This window comes from Chlamydotis macqueenii, chromosome 2 (assembly GCF_036417535.1).
Source record: "Chlamydotis macqueenii isolate bChlMac1 chromosome 2, bChlMac1.mat, whole genome shotgun sequence".
In the NCBI taxonomy this organism is placed as follows: Eukaryota; Metazoa; Chordata; class Aves; order Otidiformes; family Otididae; genus Chlamydotis; species Chlamydotis macqueenii.
Genome location: NC_141557.1, coordinates 63,419,067 through 63,437,864, shown reverse-complemented (window position 1 = coordinate 63,437,864; position 18,798 = coordinate 63,419,067). Strand labels below are relative to the sequence as shown.

The 18,798-nt window shown below is 36.1% G+C and overlaps 1 protein-coding gene across 5 annotated transcripts in view; it reads left to right on the top strand.

Moving 5' to 3' along the window:
- The window catches only part of ATP9B (ATPase phospholipid transporting 9B), a 167,363-nt gene that overhangs the window by 51,904 nt on the left and 96,661 nt on the right, over positions 1-18,798 (top strand). For all 5 annotated transcript variants that reach the window (XM_086743146.1, XM_086743143.1, XM_086743142.1 and 2 more), the window contains one exon: positions 109-160. In XM_086743146.1, coding sequence (XP_086599272.1) covers positions 109-160 — 52 coding nt within the window. The remainder of the gene's footprint in view (positions 1-108; positions 161-18,798) is intronic.

Below are 18,798 nucleotides of genomic sequence, written 5' to 3'. Positions count from 1 at the left end.
TTCAATCCAAGTGTGACCTTTTGGTGATAGATCTTACTGGACATTTGATTGGAATACACTTTTTTTTTCCTACTTACAAAAAATATACTTTTTTTCCTCTCTCCTCAGAATCAGCGAATCCCATCTGACATGGTGTTTCTCAGAACATCGGAAAAAACTGGTATGTTTTGATAATTTGGATTGGTTACATGATAAATTTGTGGTTGCAGTAAAAATTTAGATTGTGCATTGTGGCCAGTTCGAAGTGGTAAAACAGATTGATGGTAGGAGATCTACTTTCATCAGATTAATGAGAGAGGGTCCATATGTGAGAAATACAGTATATTTGGACTGTAAAACAGGAGAAATCTTACTGTGAATATATGAGACCTTTATGGATATGTTCCTCTAAATAGATTATTTTTATGAATTGTTGTAACAAAATGTTTAGGTAAAGCAAATATTAAGACTACTTTATATTTTAAAGACTGTACTTGTTTAATATGACTTGACAGTATTTTAAATTATTTATGACTAATCATTACCTTGCAACACACATTTAAATGTCATGTGACTGTATTTGAGTATTGCTGAAAAGCACTGAGATCTGAACTTACTAATATATGATTAAAATAATTTTTAAAAAGAAAAAAATTACAGTGATCTAAGCCCATGAAATAACTGATTTTTTTTTTCTTAGAAATAATACTACCTTTTTGGTTGGTAAAAAAAAAAAACCCAACAATTTTCTTGAGTGTGAGAAAGAAAAGTACTTCTTATTAGGTCTATTTCTCTTCACGTGGTGATAGGGGAGTACTCTTAATCTTTGAGAAACAAATATCTACTTTATAGATATCATCATCCACTCCAGCCAGGAGTATGTATCAGTTGTAACTTCTTTAAGTGATGTGCACACAGTAGAAATGTGTGGGGAGCTCAGTATGTAAAATTGTGCAGTGTTTGCTGTTGTAGGAGCATCAAGAACTGTCCCTCTGGTGAGAGCTAACTTGCTGTCCTTAATTAGGCTTCTTGCATCAGTTTACATTAGATGCATTGTCACTGCTGGAATAAATGAACAAGAACAAGATGAGACAGTTGCCTAGCTTGCAACAAAAAAAGTTCTTAAATTACGTATTTTGCATATATGCACTATTGTTTGTTTTCCTCCCTCTTAAGTCTTACGTTCCTGGATTCTCTTCGTGATGTTATAGGGCTCTGTGTAGTCTTCCTTCCCTGCAATACTATTAGATGAAGGTATGGTTGTCAATTAACAATATAGGCCAGAAATGTATCTGCATATGCAAATGCATCTGGATAGTAAATCTTGAAGGACCACAGTTAATGCAGGTTAAACCATCTCTTTATCAAGGTATAGGTGGGAGGTGGAACAGGGTGAATCCTTATGTCAGAAATGTGTTAAGAAAAACATTTTTGAAAGTAAAATTCATCAAGTCTACTTCAATATTCTGTGTTAAAGTTCTACTTCAGTCAGCTTTCTTAGAATGTCATAATTAAAATATTCCTGTAAGAAGCCCCATTAATTTGCTATCTAGAAATTAAATTTACTTATTGTAAGTTTATCATGTTGTAACAATAGACTTTCCGTAATTGATATTAAAAAAATGCTTGTGAGCACTTTGAAAGAGTTGTGTACCTACTATGTATATGTTCATTATAATGTAAAGTTAGTAAAGAGCAAATTGAGTGAAATCTTCCTAGAAGTCTGATATAATTTCTTTTATATACACTTCTGCTAGGCATGGAATGTGATATTTAACATTGAAAATGCACTTTGTATAAGCATGCAACAGGTTAACTAGTTATATTGGTGTTGCACTTCTTTAAAAACAAAACAAACAAAAATAAACCACACACAAAAAAATAATCCTCTCAACTTCAAGCATATGGCAGTAATTGTTTTTTGAGTAAAGAGTGAACACTTACATCTGTAATTGTTTCTTCCTGGATGTTGCAGTTTTGACTGATTTATGGTTTAATTTATAGTTGACGCTTTAAGTACTTTGTAAAACACATTAGTTTTTGCATGGTTTTGTGTTCTATATGTAATTTTATTTTATCTTCTTTGCAATAAAACAGTTTAACTATAACTTGTTACTATAAAGCTATAAACAGTAAAGCGAAGAGTTTGCATAATCTTAAAATCCAACCCACCCTGTGAACTTCTTTTTGGGGCAAAGTACTAATTTCCAAATTCAGTATTTACACTACATATTAATGTAGTCTGCAGCACTGCAATATCCTGTATCTTCTGTCAAAAAAAGTAGCAGTTGGAGTTATAAATGGGTAGCTTACAAAGTTCAGCCTAAAACTATCCTGGCTTCTTTTTATGCAAGTGTGGTATTGTGGAAGAAATGAGCCGGTGCCATGTGCTCGTTGTCCTCCGCTTCCCACCCCCCGCCCAAATGCACTTTCAGGAGTGCTTAGGTTTAGGTTTTTAGGATACTTTAACTCTACATAGCAAAAGCTGAATTTCAGGGAATCACACTTATTTTTATTTTTTTTTACTTTACCAGATACATTGTCTTTTAGCTAGAATGATATCTTAATATAATCTGATATGACTTGATGCTAATTCTGTACATGTATCTAGTTTCTAAGATTCCTATAGTTTTTTTTTTTAACCAGACTTTTAGAAAAGTTAGTCTGAAGACTAATGTAGGTCAGTCTTTCTTTTGTATTCATGTTTGGCAATCTGTAACATGGATGTTCCTTTCTTTCATTAATGGAAGTAGCTAGATAGCTGTTTGAGTTTAAATTTAGGATTACTCCCCAGGGGAATGGAGCAGGTGGAAATCACTCTTCAGATTTGAATTCTTTGCTGCTGTCAGGCTCCCAGTGTAACAGAAGTTTCCACAAGATCTTCACTGGGTTCCAAAATAAGGAAAAAAAAAAATAGAGAGTAAAAAATCTCTGGAAAAATATCTTGGTTTTTATATATATTTAAAAAGAGAGTTGGGGAAGGTTAAGACCGAATCTTGGTTTTTCTCGTTATATATGGCAGAGATGACAAGCAGTTTGGAAGATCTGTTCCATTTGTCAGCTTTCCACCAGATTTAAGGAAATGCTCATGCTGAGCTGACTGCAAAAGATGGTGTAAAAGTTATTTTCATTTGGTGTATAAACAGGCATCATGACTGACTACCATAATGAAAGCTGTTATGCAAATGTAGGCAAGATCTATGTTACACCAACAGAAAGGCTCTCTTACTGAAATTAAGCTAGATCTGAAGTGGCCTTTAACATAGTTTTCAGGTTCTCTTTTAAATTGTTTGGCACCCTCTCTGTTTTATTTGTCTCAATCATAGATAAAAAGCTAGACAAGGTATTCCAGACATCACTGTATAACTTTATAGTTGTCCACAGGAACTGCCAGCTGAAGCAGGTGTTAATAACTTCAGCATTATGAGTGTGTTATCAAAGATACTATGTTTGTAAAAGAATGAAGAAACGTTTCAAAGATAAACTCTTTCCTTCTCTAAGCTAAAATCCTTGTCTAGTACCTTGGTTGTGCCTTGTGTTGGTACCGTGGTTGTGCCTTGCTTCAGTGACTGACTTCTGATCCAGGTCAGGTATTCCTGTGCTAACACACAAAGGTGTTCTGACATGAACTGGAACTGGTCCTTCATGAAAATCTTGTGTGTGTCTTTATAAGACTTGTTGTCTCTGGAATATTTGTGCTCTGTTAACTTTCAAATGTGGAATTCTGAGAGGAAAACAAATTTGATAGGGTGGCTACAGTGTCAAAATAATGAATGAAGCTTATTTTTTTTTTCCTTCAAACTTTTCATTTATCCACCTCCAGTAACCTCAGATTCTTAGTATTCATGGGGCAAAAGCTGGCATATGCAGTAGCTGGTTCTGAGCTAAGCACATGTTGATTTTTGCTAGGTCCTAGAACAGATGACTGCTGGAGTTACCAGCTTGGCTTTTCTCTTGTTCATGTGGCTCTTTCATCCTCTCATTTTTCGCAAAAGTTCAAGGACGTTCATATCCTTGAGATCTTTGGTCTGCTGTACTTGGTTGAAATTGGGTAGAAGTTGAAAGTTACTGAGAAAGACAGCATGGCAGAATAGTATTGTACATGGAAACAGGGCTAAACAGGCTGCTTACTAAAGTCTCTGCAGCTGGAAGAGCCAAGGGATAACTACTTTTTGGGCTTGAGACATGCTCCATAGATGCTAGGACTAGGAAGAATTGTTTGTATTCTGTACTACTGCTAACTATTTAGGCCTATGACAGACTAATCACAACAGAAAATAATTTATTAATCTTAGTTAAGCCCTTCTTTTTGTTCCTGAGGTCGCGCTTGCCACAGATAACGCTTTGTGATGATATAAAAAGTAGAGCTGGGTTTTCTCTTTAGCCTTTTCTGGTAAGAACAGAACTTCCAAAGGGTAAAGGGGAAGTGCCTTTACTCATCTACTTCAACTTTCCTGACCATGGTATTTGAACCTTGTCCACCTGTCTTTTGCACAGAATTAGAATTTTTGTCAGATACTTGATTCTATGTGGAGTCACAAGCACTACTTCTGGAAAACAGTACTTTTCCCAAGAGACAGTACTGCATTAAGATACACCTCTTCTAACAAACTTGTAAAAGTTTGTAAAAACTGTAAAGGTAGAATAAGGTCCACAAATGCATTTCAATACATTTTAATGCTGTAAATTTATCAGCAGCTACTAAATTACAAAAGATTTTTTTTTTCTTGTATTGTTAGAGGTGATACTCTAGAGAAAGCAACATAGCAACTCCCACTGGCTGATCAGTTCCATTGCTGTCAAGCATGTTGTAATGCACAAATCATCATAATAAAACAATTTTGTTATTGTATGTCTTTAAATACAGTATATAGTAATTTACTGGTGTGGATGTTCCAACATACTATATGTCTACCACTATAGCTGTGCAATGGAAGCAATAGGGAAATAGGAAATCCATTTACAAATTCTCACAATTCTTTGATTGTGAAGAAGCTTTAATTCCTTGCAAGGTAATGGCAGTTGCACAGTTGTTACATCTGGTATTTTTCAGGCCTGCATTACATTGTTTTGGTCTTACTTACATGAGTGATTTAGATGGTATCTCAGAATCACAGAGTGGTTGAGGTTGTAAGAGGTCTCCAGATATCATCTGGTCCAACACCCCTGCTCAAGGAGGGCCACCACCCTGCTCAAGGGTTGCCCAGGATCATGTCCAGACAGCTTTTGAGTATCTCCAAGGAGGGAAATTCCACAGCCTCTCTGGGCAAGCTGTGCCAGTGCTCAGTTATTCTGACAGTTAAAAAATAATTCTTGTTTCCTTATGTTCAGAGGGAACCTCTTGTGTTTCAGTTTGCGTCCATTGCCTCTGGTCCTGTCACTGAGCACCACTGAAAAGAGCCTGGCTCAGTCTTTGCACGCTCCCTCCATGTATTTATAGACATTAATAGGATCCTCCTTGAGCCGTGTTCTCTCCAGGCTGAACAGTCCCAGCTCTCTCAGCCTTTCCTCATATGTGAGGTGCTCCAGTCCATCATCTTTGTGGCCCTTTGTTGGACTCTCTCCAGTATGCCCATATCTCTCTTGTACTGGGGAGCCTAGAACTGGGCACAGGACTCCAGGTGTGGCCTCACCAGTGCTGAGCAGAGGGGAAGGATCTCCTCCCTCAGCCTGCTGGCAATACTTTGCTTAATGCAGCCTAGGAGACTGGTAGTCTTCTCTGGTGCAAGGTCATGTTGCTGGCTTATGTTCAAGCTGGTGTCTACCAAGATCCGCAGATATTTTTCTGCCAGGCTCCCTTCCAGATGGATGGTCCCCCAGCATATATCTGGTGCATGTGGTTGTTCCTTGCCAGGCATAGGATTTTGCATGGTTTCTTGTTGAACTTTGAGGTTCTTGTAAGCCCCTTTCTCCAGCCTGTTGAGGTCCCTCTGGACATCCCCCACTGTATAGAACAGTTTCTTGAATTTCACTTATGAATCTCCTTAAAAGTGTTAAATTTACTCAGCTGTAAATTATTAGTTGCAAACATGTTTATATTTTTCAGGATTGTAACAAAAAGAGCAATCTCACTTGTATTAAAATTTGTAGTTAAAGAGTTTTCAGGATTCTTTACTTGTAATTACTTGTAATTAACAACAATGGTATGAGTAAAATATGGGAATAAAACAGGAAAATAATTTTCCTTTTGAGGCTTTGTAGCAATTAGTTTCTGTAGCAATATAAGAGCCTCAGATGTTGATGGCTTTTTAAGATTTTAATGATTTTACTGGCATAAACTAGGCAATGGAAGCATAGGCTAAGTCATCGTTCATATAGCTTGATTTACTGTTGGAAGGAGCTCTGAGTAAACTAGTAAAGGCTTACTCCAGAGTATACTTTCTCAAACAAAGTCTGCTAGTTAAAGAAAAGAGTTATTTTGAAAACAATGAATTCTTAAGCATTTACCCACAGAAAGAGAGCATTGTGCTGGCAAATATGATTTTCTTGTTTATAAGGTGTGGTTTTGTAGATCTGAAAATGCAAGTATTAGTAGAACATTTGTGTCTTAATATGAAACCTCAAACTCCCCACAAGTAAAAATATTACAAAGTTGATGCAAGTAGTATCTATTTATTCTGGGCAGTTAGGAATACATGTTTTACAAACAACTTAATTTTCTGGGCTCCAGCCTGTTCTGGAACTTCAGATATTTGAAAATCAGACCAGAGGAAAAAATGTCACTTTGGAATTCAGTTGTGCAACTGATGTCACTTTTTATCTCTTTATAAAACTAACTACTGCAGAATAATAAGGCTGAAGGAGTTGCATTTGTCACACATTCTGGATTTTTCTATTATGTTTAGAAAGCAAGCATTATAAAACCTACCTGTCTGGGAACTAAAATGCTTTGAAAATCTATTGCTATAGAGAATGATAAATGACTAGAGTTACGTTTTGCACATACGGCCAGATAAAAGTTTATCTTCAGGGCATGAGTAGCTGCCAACAATCTGTCCAAACTACTTTAATCTGTTTCTGTACTTCAGTTCCTATTCAGTTTTTAACATTTGATTTAACTCAGGCTTGAAATGTTTTGGTATCTACTTTAAGCCACTGAGTAATACTGATTCTATGTGATCAGCTACTTTTTAAAGATACAGTCAGATAGTCTGAGTGTTATGTGGTGGAAGGAGGAGGTCTTGGCAAGCATCAAGCTCCTAATAGTATTACTCTCTCTGTATTATTAATGTAAAATTGCACAGTAAAATGTTATTAGAAGACATGATTATATATTTCATTTCTTAATTATTTTATTTTATTTTCCATGCATACTTGCATGACTAGCATAATGCATGTGTTTCACTAGATCTGCAGCAAAATAAACAGTAACAAAATATTTTACTATTTATTTATTTTTCATATTTTAAAAAGTACTAGTAAGAGTTGAAAAAGTTCATCTGTAAGGAGGCTGTGTATTGTTAGGCATGAATTTGCCTGTTCCTACTCTCCAGTGATAATGCATTTCCCCAGAATTTCAGGGCTTTTGGTGGCTTGACTGAAATGGCAGTCTGAGTGTCTTGAAATCTCAAACAATTCCCTCAGTTTTGGGAAACAGATTACAAAAGCTGAAGATGAGAATCATCAAAGCAGATCTCAGAGGCAGGGCAAGTCAGGCAAAAAAACTAATATGTATATTTATAACTAATAGACTGTGGATAGGTTATCAAAGGCTTTGACAATAAAAGACAAAGAAATTACTCTTGCAGAAGTTAAGTTCCAATAATTCCTTCCATAGAAGCAGTTTATAATACGTTTCCATATTGATTCCATGCATTATGTTTTTTTAAAGATACTGTCACCTTTTTCTTCTTGTTAGATGGCTTAATTTTGAGGTTTTTTTCTTTTCTTACTTGAAGGCTTTACTAGGCAAGCTGTTAACAATAACTTGATCATTCTTTGAAACCATTGGAAAATGTCTCTTGGTCATCCTCATCTTTATGATGAAAAAGAAATTTCTGCGTTGCCTATAAAGTTCTGATTATTAGGTCTAATGAGGAGTTATCTTGCAGTACTTTTAAAGTTGTCTCACTAAAAATTTAGAAGTGATCCTCAAAATCTTAATGTATTCATAATGAAAGGATAGCTTGCACATGTTAATCTGTTCTGACTTTCATATGGGGCTTGAGGTGTGTGGCTGGTTGGAGCTGGTACGGAAGCTTGCGTGAACTTGAGCTAGTAGATCAAGTAGCTCTCTTTCTAGTAGCTAGTGGCTCTCTTTCCAGTGGTAGAAAACCTAATGGGGAGCAACCTGCCTTGTAAGGAGTACACAATTGAGGGCAGCACTGGGTTCTCCATACAAGTGCTATGGCCCATGTTGCCATACTGTCATTGCTCTTGGTATATATGAAGGGTCAATGAAATTTAGCTCAAATATTTAACTGCTTCAGTTACAGCCTTCCTCTGCATATCAATGAAGAAGAAACTGGAAAAAATATAAATCCTCTGCTTTTTGCTGTAATGAACTCCAGTGAAAAATCTTTGCAGTTGTGTCTGTTGCTTCTTCACAGGTTCCTGTTTGGTAAAGGAGAAAGTGCTTTTCCCTGCTAAATTTTTAACCAAAGATTTATCCTCTTGTTTTTCACATGCTTATTATAATATGATGGCTTTGTCTGCTCCTTTGACTTCTACTTTTCTGTGTTTAAACTTTATGGGATACCAAGGCTTTCATTCCTGTTCCTCCTAATTTAGTTAATGGTATGTCCTTCAAGTTGATTACTGTTGCTGCTGCTAAAATCTTTGAGACTAAACTTGCTTTCAAATGGATTCTGGTATATTTGGTCATATGCTTTTCTCAGCCTCCTCTGTTTGCTTGTGAGCTGTGCTTTCATCAAGAGAGAAAATGCTCCTTAAGTCAGCCACAAGCATTCTTCTTTGAGGTGTATACACATATGTGTTTTTTGTATTATTAGTCTTTAGAAATATGTAAGTGTATTAGGGAGGTTGATGGGGAAAGTGAGTTCTGCTGTACTGTCAGAGCTCTCAAATCAGGGAGCTTGTTTAGTCAATATTCTTAAAACATTTTTGCGTGTTTTGAACCTTTACTTGTGGCATCAATGTTAATGTGTGCTTTGCATTAAGATCAGAAAATTGAATCGATTTTGATATTTTCCACTGAAATTTAAGCCAAAAAAAGAAGGGGAGCTAGTTAAAAAGTCCTAATTCCTGATTCCATTTCTGTTATGATAGGCAGCAATGTAATGGTTGTCCTGTATAATGTAACTACTGTTTACCTGACTGTACTTTGTAAGAATCTTTAAGCAAGCATGCAGTACCTGCACTTAGAATAATTCTTATAATACATTTTAAATAAGAACTTACTTTCCAGTTTTCAACCGGAATGTTTTCCTGTGAGGGCCAAATGAGCACTGTATGTTAAGGACACATAAATGGAAAATGCCAGCTGAACTCAGGACTTAGATCAGAATAATGATTCAAATAATTATAAGATATCAAAATGGATAGTGTTTATGGAATAGCACTTTAGGAATAGTATCAGTGTTAGACAATTTTCCTGTTTTAATGGGGCCTTAAAATGGTTTGCAGTGGAGCCACTTCTGTGTTAAAAAACTGTAACCTCTCTGGTCGCAAAAGGGTCGGTTTTATCACTTTTACCTATCCAGATGCACAGCGTATTTTGTATCAAAGTAATCTGTAATCTCAGTGAAATTAGGTTACACTAGGTAGGGTTTTTTTACTAGTGTGTTACAATTACTTCTGGAAAATATTTTAATCCTTGTATCATTTGAAGGAAGATGTACCATCTAGTGCTTGTTGAGAAACATGCTTCTAATACTAACATATATAGTAAATATGACCAGTATCTTTGTATGTGACCAAAGATGTGCGCAAAACTGGTTTACAAATGAATGAGCAAGGCTGAAAATATTCTGAAGATTCTTGGATTTCAATCAGGCAATGTGTTTGGATCATTGATGGGACAAATCACCATAGGTTATTCCAGTTCTAAATGCTAAAAACAACTAGAATAGCAGTCTGAGCAAATGGACAAACAGGGAGTAGCGTCAGTGAAAAATACACTGGTGATTGCAGAAAATGTAATGGTAAAGCTGACGTCTGCCAAGTACAGTACTGATTTTCATACTATTATAAAGTGGTATTCTGGCCTCCTTCACCTTTTTGTGATCTCAGAAGCGAGAACTTTTCAGTGTCCTAAGCATTCTGTATGGCAGGGTTTTTGATTTACTCATTAAACTAAGAGATGTAAATAATTGACATTATCTTTTTCTGCATCACTGGGTTTCTCCAAAAAGAGATTACTAGTATACATCAGGAGAATAATGGAGCAAAGTCGTGCATCTAATCCTACTAAGTTTAAAAGATAAAGTAATGCTTTTGAGTATCCTTCTGTATATCTCAAATAATATAAATCAGTAAGTTAAATTTGAGAATGTTAATATCAATGTAGATGCTTTTTAATTTTTTTTTAAACTTGGAACATTGTTTGGTATATATAAGACAATTCCATAATATTTTTTATAAAAATAGAGATAAAAATTCCTAAAGCATACCGAATCAATATAGCAATTCAAAAAAAGATGCAGTGTGATCAAGCTTGGATTAAAAGCATCTGTGTGCTTGTCAATAAGGAACTGTGATGAGTTTGGGGGTATCATATTGACTGTGTATTAATACATGGTATCCTATAAGACCATCAGCTGATTGTTTAGAATGTAAATGAATCTGTTGATGGATCCAGTGACTGATGGCTTAAATTCCAATTAATCAATTGCTTCATCGGTTTCTTAATTCAGATCAAATATCTCAAGTACACACAGTTCTTTCATGGTCTTAAGAGAAATTAATGCTTTAGGACGAATTTAATCAGTATTGTATAAATGCCACTACATTTTTCAGCTGCATCCTGTGTGACGGCATTTTACCTTAAATGTTTGGGATGTTTCAGGTGTCTTGGTTTTTTTTTTTCCTCCTTAAAAGCTATCATAATTGAAAGCTTCTTGTTATAGTGGTAAATGAAACTCTGTACTCCGGCATGTCATCTTGGTGCTGCTATTATCTTGTCATCAGCTTAAAATGTTCATGCACATAGTCACTTAAGTAATATAAATGATTTAAAAATTAAGTTGTTCGTAAATGATCTGGTGTTAGGACTGTGAAGTCACACAAGTCCATTTTTCTTTTGTTGGTTGTATTCTAGTAACCCATCTCTTTCAATGCTTTTGACTTAAAGAACGAAAGCTGGTAATATTACCAGACAATATATAGCTGTTTATGACACCACAGTTCCATGTGCCCTATTTCCCCATGACCCATCAATTAATTCATCAACACTTGACTCAGGCTCTTCACTGTGACACTTATACCAGTTGATCTTAATTTGATTGCCGTTAAAACCTTCCTTTCCTGACAACTGTTGTCAATTATACAAAATAAAATCAAGTATTCATAAGTATGCTGTAATAGGATATAGGCAGACAGATTTAATAATTCAGTTTTGCTGAGGCTTGAAAGGCATTAGTTGTAGCTGTTGTTCTCATTTGTAAAAAATTCATTGGATACAGCTCTTGAGAGAGAAGGCAGACATAATTTTATTTATTTAGATTTGACTGAGAAGAACCCAGACATGTAGTGGTGATGTAGCATTATCTCTGTTTAAGAATAACTGACATGAATTCTTATCAGTTACATATTATAGAAAGTAAATGTAATTTAATTTTACTGTCCTTTTTTTTTTTTTTTTTTTTTTTACTAATTTAAGTGCACACACTGTATGGTTGTTTTTCAATTATACCTGTAATGGAGTGTGGAATTCAACCCCGCATTTATGCAGACAAAACAATACCTGCTCAAGACTGGAGTGCTTTGTCTCTAATATGCTTGAAAGTATGCATATTCCTGCATATCTGCTACATACAAGTAAATTACAGTTGCTTCCCTCTGATGCATCTTCAGCACAGTATAACATTAAAATGTGTGCTATGGCATAGTTAAATTATACCTATAAGTTCTCCTTAGTGCTTACTGGCAAGTCTCTTTTTTTTAAGCTTGCTGATATTTGGCAAAAACTTTGCAAGCAGAAATATGTTAACTTTCATGTTCTCCAAGAGAAAGATAAATACAGTTTTTGGAAATTCTGTTTTGCTGATTGGCTGCTTATATACTATTCTTTACTGTGTATACTGACATTTGTAACAAGTACCGTGTGTGGGTTGACTGTTAAGGCTCTGTAGGAGGGATTTGAATGTACTTGTGAAACCTAAAAATGGAATATTTTAAAAAATAATTTCACTTGTAAAATGCTGATTAAATAGGTGTAGTTGAAGACAAGATCTGCTGTAAGTGATTGCTCAAAGCAAGAGCAGAAAAAGTGAAGTACAGAGATGTGGAAGTATTTTTGTAATGATGTGTCATTCACTTGACTTGTTATTCAGAATAATCTCTTTTACATCTTATCTCATGACTTACAGCTTCTTTCTCAGATCCTTCTTCCAGGCTGGGAAGTGGGAGTGGGGAAATGAAAATTAAGTTCTGGATACAGGACAAGTGGGATAGTCTAGTTTCTTACAGCAAGAAAACTATCTTAGTTTCTCATGTTGCTATTAGTCAAGAAACCTGGCCAGTCCTAGAAAGCAAGTGATTTAAGTGTTAGCATACTTTCCTTTGCATACCTTCTCTTTGCAAAAACAAAGCCAGTAGAATTCATGATCAAGAAGGAATTTGGGAAGAAGCTCTGCCACTCTACCTACATTTTTCCTTGCCATTTTCAGAATCTGATTTGCAGGTACTTTCCATGAGTTGATGCATGCATTTTGAGATATTTTGTTTTAATTATCCAGTCTTGGATTATTCAAGAGTATTATTGATTGACAAAGAACATGAGCCCATACTTGTAGGATATTCTGCTTCTGTCTCATTATTTTAGGACACTATTAGGCCACTAGGAAAAGTTCTGTTGCAGTCTTCTAGAGCCTTTGCCTAAAACATCTCTGAAACAACAATGTATGTAATAGACAGGAATGTATGTAATACACAGGAGACACTACAACTGATGCAGTTTTGTTTCCACAGCAAAGTAAACCAACTTCTCTAGGATAGTTCAGATTTTCTTTCCGCAGTTACGGCAAATGTTAAATCTCGATGTAATTCAGATAATTGGAATGATTTTTTTGTTTGTGTGTTTCTTTATTATAGCCTTCCATGAAAATCAGATTATGCAATTTTACGAAGAAAAATATAATTTTTATTTTTGTTTTGCAAAGTAGATTGCTCTTAGTCTGTTCATACTGCTATTTTGGGTTTTTTGTGTTAACTACACTTTCTTTAGAAACTACTTGGTAAACAGGCTTAATAGTAAGCTAATTGTTTTAAGGAGAAATTATCCATCTTTCTACTTATCAGAAACAACAACATTTCCAAATTAAATAAAATAGGAATAAATAATTTAATTAATACACAGCAATCTTTCTCTTTCGAGTGACTTATTTTTAAAACCCTGTAAGCTAGAATACATTTAAGAAAATATGTAACATCCCAACTAACAGTTTGTTTTCAGAAGCCTATATTAAAAACTGTAATTAATATTCAGAAGTGCATATATCAAAATAAAAGTTGAGTGCTTGGTGGAAGCCCAAGTTTATGAACATTACTGTAATTTCAGGAAATTAAAGATATCTACACATAAAGAAATTAATGCATAAAATATGAATAGTAAGTTTGGTAGTATAAAAAACCCAAGATTTGGGTATCTGATAATGATGCATAGTATTAATGAAGAGAAAGCTTACAATATAATTGGGTTTTACTTCAAGAAGCTTCTTTTTCTGGTTCGCGAGTGGGTGTTCCTCTTTCTATTTTTTCCCTCTCATTTTTTTTTTAAGTTTAAGACTAAAATATGACCAGCATTATCTAAGCACAACCTGTATTTAGTTTGGAAATATTTGTTCAGGGCCTTTTTCTTCAGAATTTCTGAAGGTAGGCAGGCCCACGAAAGAGGTCACTGATGCACATGTAAGTGTAAACCGTTCCCAGAAGCATTTGACATGTATGTGTCCTGCATGTATGTTGTGAATAAAGCCTTAAGTCCAGCACACACTCAGTAAGGAGTATTCCTCGTGCTTACTCTGTATTGAGCACAGTACCTTTGTTTGACAAATCTAGGTCAGGCATACAGTAGACCAAAATTAGTGCCTTTGTAGATGAGCTTTTGTGTATCTATTTCAAAACTGTATAAAAGCTACTGAAATAAATGTTATTTTTGTTCAATATGCTATTGACACACAAAGTAACTTTTAAATAAAGAGGATTTTTTTTTTTATCCATATGTTCTGGTTTTGTTAGTGAGGGGGGGCCTAAGGTGGTAGCTTCTGTAGGAAACTGCTAGAAGTCGCTCCCCTTTGTTCAGTGGACTCGGCGGGGCCTAGGGCGGACCTGCTGCTGGCCAAGGCCGAGCCAATTGGTAGCAGAATGTCCCGTGATAACGCCTCTGTGATAAGGTATTTAAGAAGGGGAAAACAGAAAAAAAAAAAAAAGAGAGGAGAGAAGATGTGAAGCAGCTGAGCGGGGGCAGAGGCGCAGAGGGGGAGGCACAGGCCTCATGGGCCTTGCAGGCCTCACTCTCTGGCCTCTCGCCAGGCAGCTGACTGGGCCCGACTCTGTCCAGCCCGGCTGCAAGAAGTGGAAAGGAGATGAGAAGTGAATAAGATGTAAAAAAAGATCCTGAGAGACATCTACCAGCCTGTTGTGAGGAACGGCTGCAGACGCCAAGGTCAGTTCAGAAGGAGGGGGAGGAGTAATGCAGCTCCTGGCCAAGATTCCCCAGCAGCCTGTGGTGATGACGATGGTGGAGCAGGTTGTCCCCCTGCAGCCCATGGAGGTCCACGGAGGAGCAGAGATCCACTTGGAGCCCGTGAAGGACCCCGTACCGGGGGAGGTGGATGCCTGAAGGCAGCTGTGGCCCGTGGAGGGCCCGCTGGGGCAGCTGTTCTAGAGGGACTGCACCCGTGGAAGAGATGACCCACGCCGGAGCAGTTCCACGAAGGACTGTGGCCCGTGGGAGGGACCCCACGATGGAGCAGGGGAGGAATGTGAGGAGTTCTTCCCCCGACCATGAAGCAGCAGTGTAAAACAACGTATGATGAACTGACTGCAGCCCCCATTCCCTCTTCCCCCCTGTGCTGCTCGGGGTGGGGGGAAGGTAGTAGAGATAATGTTAAGTTTGGGAAGAGGGAGGGGTGGATGGAGGTTATTTTGTTCTCTGTCTCATTCTCCTGCTAGTTTTATAAATAAATGAATAGTTTTCCCCAAGTCGAGTCTGTTTTGCCCGTGATGGTAACTTTAAGGATTTCTCCCTGTCCTTATCTCAAACCTTGAGCCGTTTGTCTTATATTTTCTCTCCCTGTTTTCTCGGAAGGTGGGGGGAGTGAGAGAGAGACTGCGTAGTCTGGTCCTGATCGGGCTGAACTACGACACCATAGTACCTCAAATAACCATAAACAAGAAGTCTGTTAATAATGAGCAGAGTATCCTTATATTTTAAAGTTACATAGTTTCTTCAGGTTCTTAAAATGGTTTTCATTCTTAGTATTGCAGGTACTGCTTTTCCACAGAAAAGCAGTCTTAGGGTAAATTCTGGACAGGTTGCAAACAGTTGAGCTTTTGCTACAACATAAAAAATTTAGTTGTAGTTGTAGGACTTCCCTAAGCACAGAAGTTTCACAGACTTAAACTGAAATGGTTTTAAAAGTTAGTTTAGTTGCGCTTGGGCAACACATTGTATGGACATGTTCTTAATTGATTTATGCCTGTTTTCAACTGATTAGGCTAAATGAATATTACATAGCCATAAATTAGTTTAAATGTACTCATGTGAAGTTTGCACCAGTTTCGATAGATGATTAAACTCTTTAAACACAGTGTAATTTCCTTAAATCAACCCTTAAATTCTAATTCAGAACATTTCAAAACTTTCACTATAAAGACAGAAAACAGTCAGACATGTACACAAAGTTCAATTTTGTCCACTAATCTTGAATGACTGTATATTGTTATGGGAAATGAGCATATGAGTGCTCTCACTGTATAAAGTAAAAAATTTAATTGTTTTCATTTCCCTTTATGAAAATTCCTTATGAAAATTTCTTATTTACAGTGTGCAGTTTTTTTTTTTTTCCTGTAGACAGCTATACTTTGGTAAATATTTAAAACACTTTATGCCTTTTCCTATAAGCAGTACATTCTTTGTGTACTGTAAAATGATTGTCAGGTTCAAGAGTTATAACTGAATTCAGAGGGAATAGCAATTCCTGATGTTTGTATATATGTTTTTCCTGGCAAGTCATATTCAGGTTAGAAATGTAAGAGATTTCTAACACCTTCTTAAAGCATTCTGTTGAAGTACAGAAAATGCAGTAAAAAACTGTGTAGAGTTGGTTTTTTTTTAATTTTGTGATTGGGGGACGAGGGGACAGTGCTTTCAAGCGTTTCAAAATGGAGCAGTTACAATAGCTCTTTTTTCAGGAGACTTTGATTTTTAGACATTTTTATGTACTGCTGATGCAAATACCTTCAAAAGGTAAAGTACATGTGACTTGCATGGAAGGCACAGTGGGGAATATTTAGGTTTTTAAAGGTCCAAGGTCTGTATAGGGGTGAAGAGTTATTTTTACATGTTGTTTCTAATTACATGTTTAATTTCGCATGTAACTTACTTAAGCCAGGTTTAAAATCAGTATTTCATAGTATAATTAAAATTACTTAGTCAAATCTGCTGAAGTATTTGAGGTAGAGAAGAGGATTGTATTGCTTCAGTTTTGCTGTTGTGATCACTATTGAAAGCTGACTTGGCAGAAAGCAGTCCCTTTTTCTGGATAAAAGGGAAACAGGCTATGAGATAAGTTATTGATGAAATTAACTGCTGAAGTGGAGAGGAAATGCAGCTGGCCAATACATGTCATAGTGTGAGCTCTATTAAATGAATATATGTGCAGTCAACCATTCACAGGAGCCACACTGGTCTTGAACTGCATTGATCTATAGTATAATTCTAAATTAAATTGATGGAAGAGAGCAACCATTGACAGGAAGGGTAAAGAGAACCATGAAATGTCTTGTACAGGAAAAGTATGATGGAAAGTAGGCTCATCTACGCCATGGATCGAACGTGCTGTGAAACCGTGGTATTTCTGGGTGTTCCTAGGTACCTCACCCTTAATTGTAATGCAATATATGTCACTGGACTCTTCAAAAAGTGCTTTATAGTACTTTATTTATAGAAGAAAATCCATAAAAAATCCTGTCAAGAATTTAGAAGCCTTTCAAGAGCTTTAGATACAGCTTTGCAGCTTGTCACTCTGAGTTTTGGGTGAAATTTAATTGTCATAATGTGTTCTGAGAGGTGCTTATATTAACATTTAAAGATTTGTTTACTTACTATGCAGTTAATATAAATGCAGCTGTTACCTGAAGGCTTGTAAGCTTCTTTCAAAACTGTTGTGCAAAAGTGCTACCTTCTAGTCAGGTATCATTTCACGTAGCTTCTCTCTCAAGTATGTCCTTTCAGACCGTGGGCTCATTGAATTGCTTAATTTACAGGCGTTGATGAATATAACATTGAGTTCTGTTAGATTTTACTTACATTAGGGTCCGTATGTCCTATAAAAGAATCTCTTCTTTTTTTTTTGTGTTCACTCATAGGTACCCTTTCTCTACCCTGTTAGATTCAAAGCTTCTAGCATGTTGTCTTCTTGTCTGTGTAAGATGAGTGAAACCTGGATAAATTCCTTTGCCAGTGTTTCCTTCAGTTTACTTGCTACCATATCACTTCTAGTGATGAAACTACTTTGTTAGGTTTTACGGGATTGGTTGAAATACAGAAGGAATTATGGGTATATCTGCATGTATATCTGTATACATTGTTTAAAATTTAAAAATAACTAGAAAAATCTATTTCTATTTCACACTCACGGCACACACTAACAATAATGTATACAGTTGTTAGGCTGTAGCATAGTGGAAACAGTAATTATTACTTCAGAAATATTTAAACTTTCTTTAGTGTAGCAATTGTGAAAGAGTATTGCTAATTTTTTTCCACCTTTTTTTCAAGGCTTCAAACTAGATGGAAATTCTAACTAACTGAATATTCTTTAATAAGTTTGCAATGTTTGTATGCAGTCTTTTTTGAATCTTACATTAGTAACCTATGTAATACTCCAGACTCAGTGATATCTGTCAAACTGCTTACTGAGGCCCGGGAAGGCTCTGCACTGGTCTTAATTTTCTGTTTCTTGAATATTAGTCTGCTGTCTGTAAAGCATGCTGATTCTCTTCAGTATGTATCAGTCTTTATCTTGAGTTTCCCTTGTAAGTACTGTGCATGTGTTGACAGATTTCTTTAGCCTTGGATCCTTGACAATTACAGGTCATTCAGAATTATTTCTCTGAAGTATAATACTTTGAGACCCATACTGTTTTGAATGGTATCCATGTTAAGGATTTATTTTAAATTTTTTTTTCAGAGAAGCCAGGAGACTATAAGCAACGGAAGTTTGTGATGTCATACCAGCAAGGAGACAAAAATCGCAGGCATCAGTTAATTATTCTATTGTGTTGGAATTGTACAAGTGACAATTCTAAAAAGAAAAAAAACAAAAACCTGTTAGAACTTCACTGGCTGAAGCTGAATCTCTTGCTGATAACATTTGGAAACCTGTTTAGAAACTATTAAGAAACCTGTAAAATAGGATTTCTCCCCCTGTTAGTAAACAGGCATATTGCTAATTTTATCAGGAAAATGGTGCT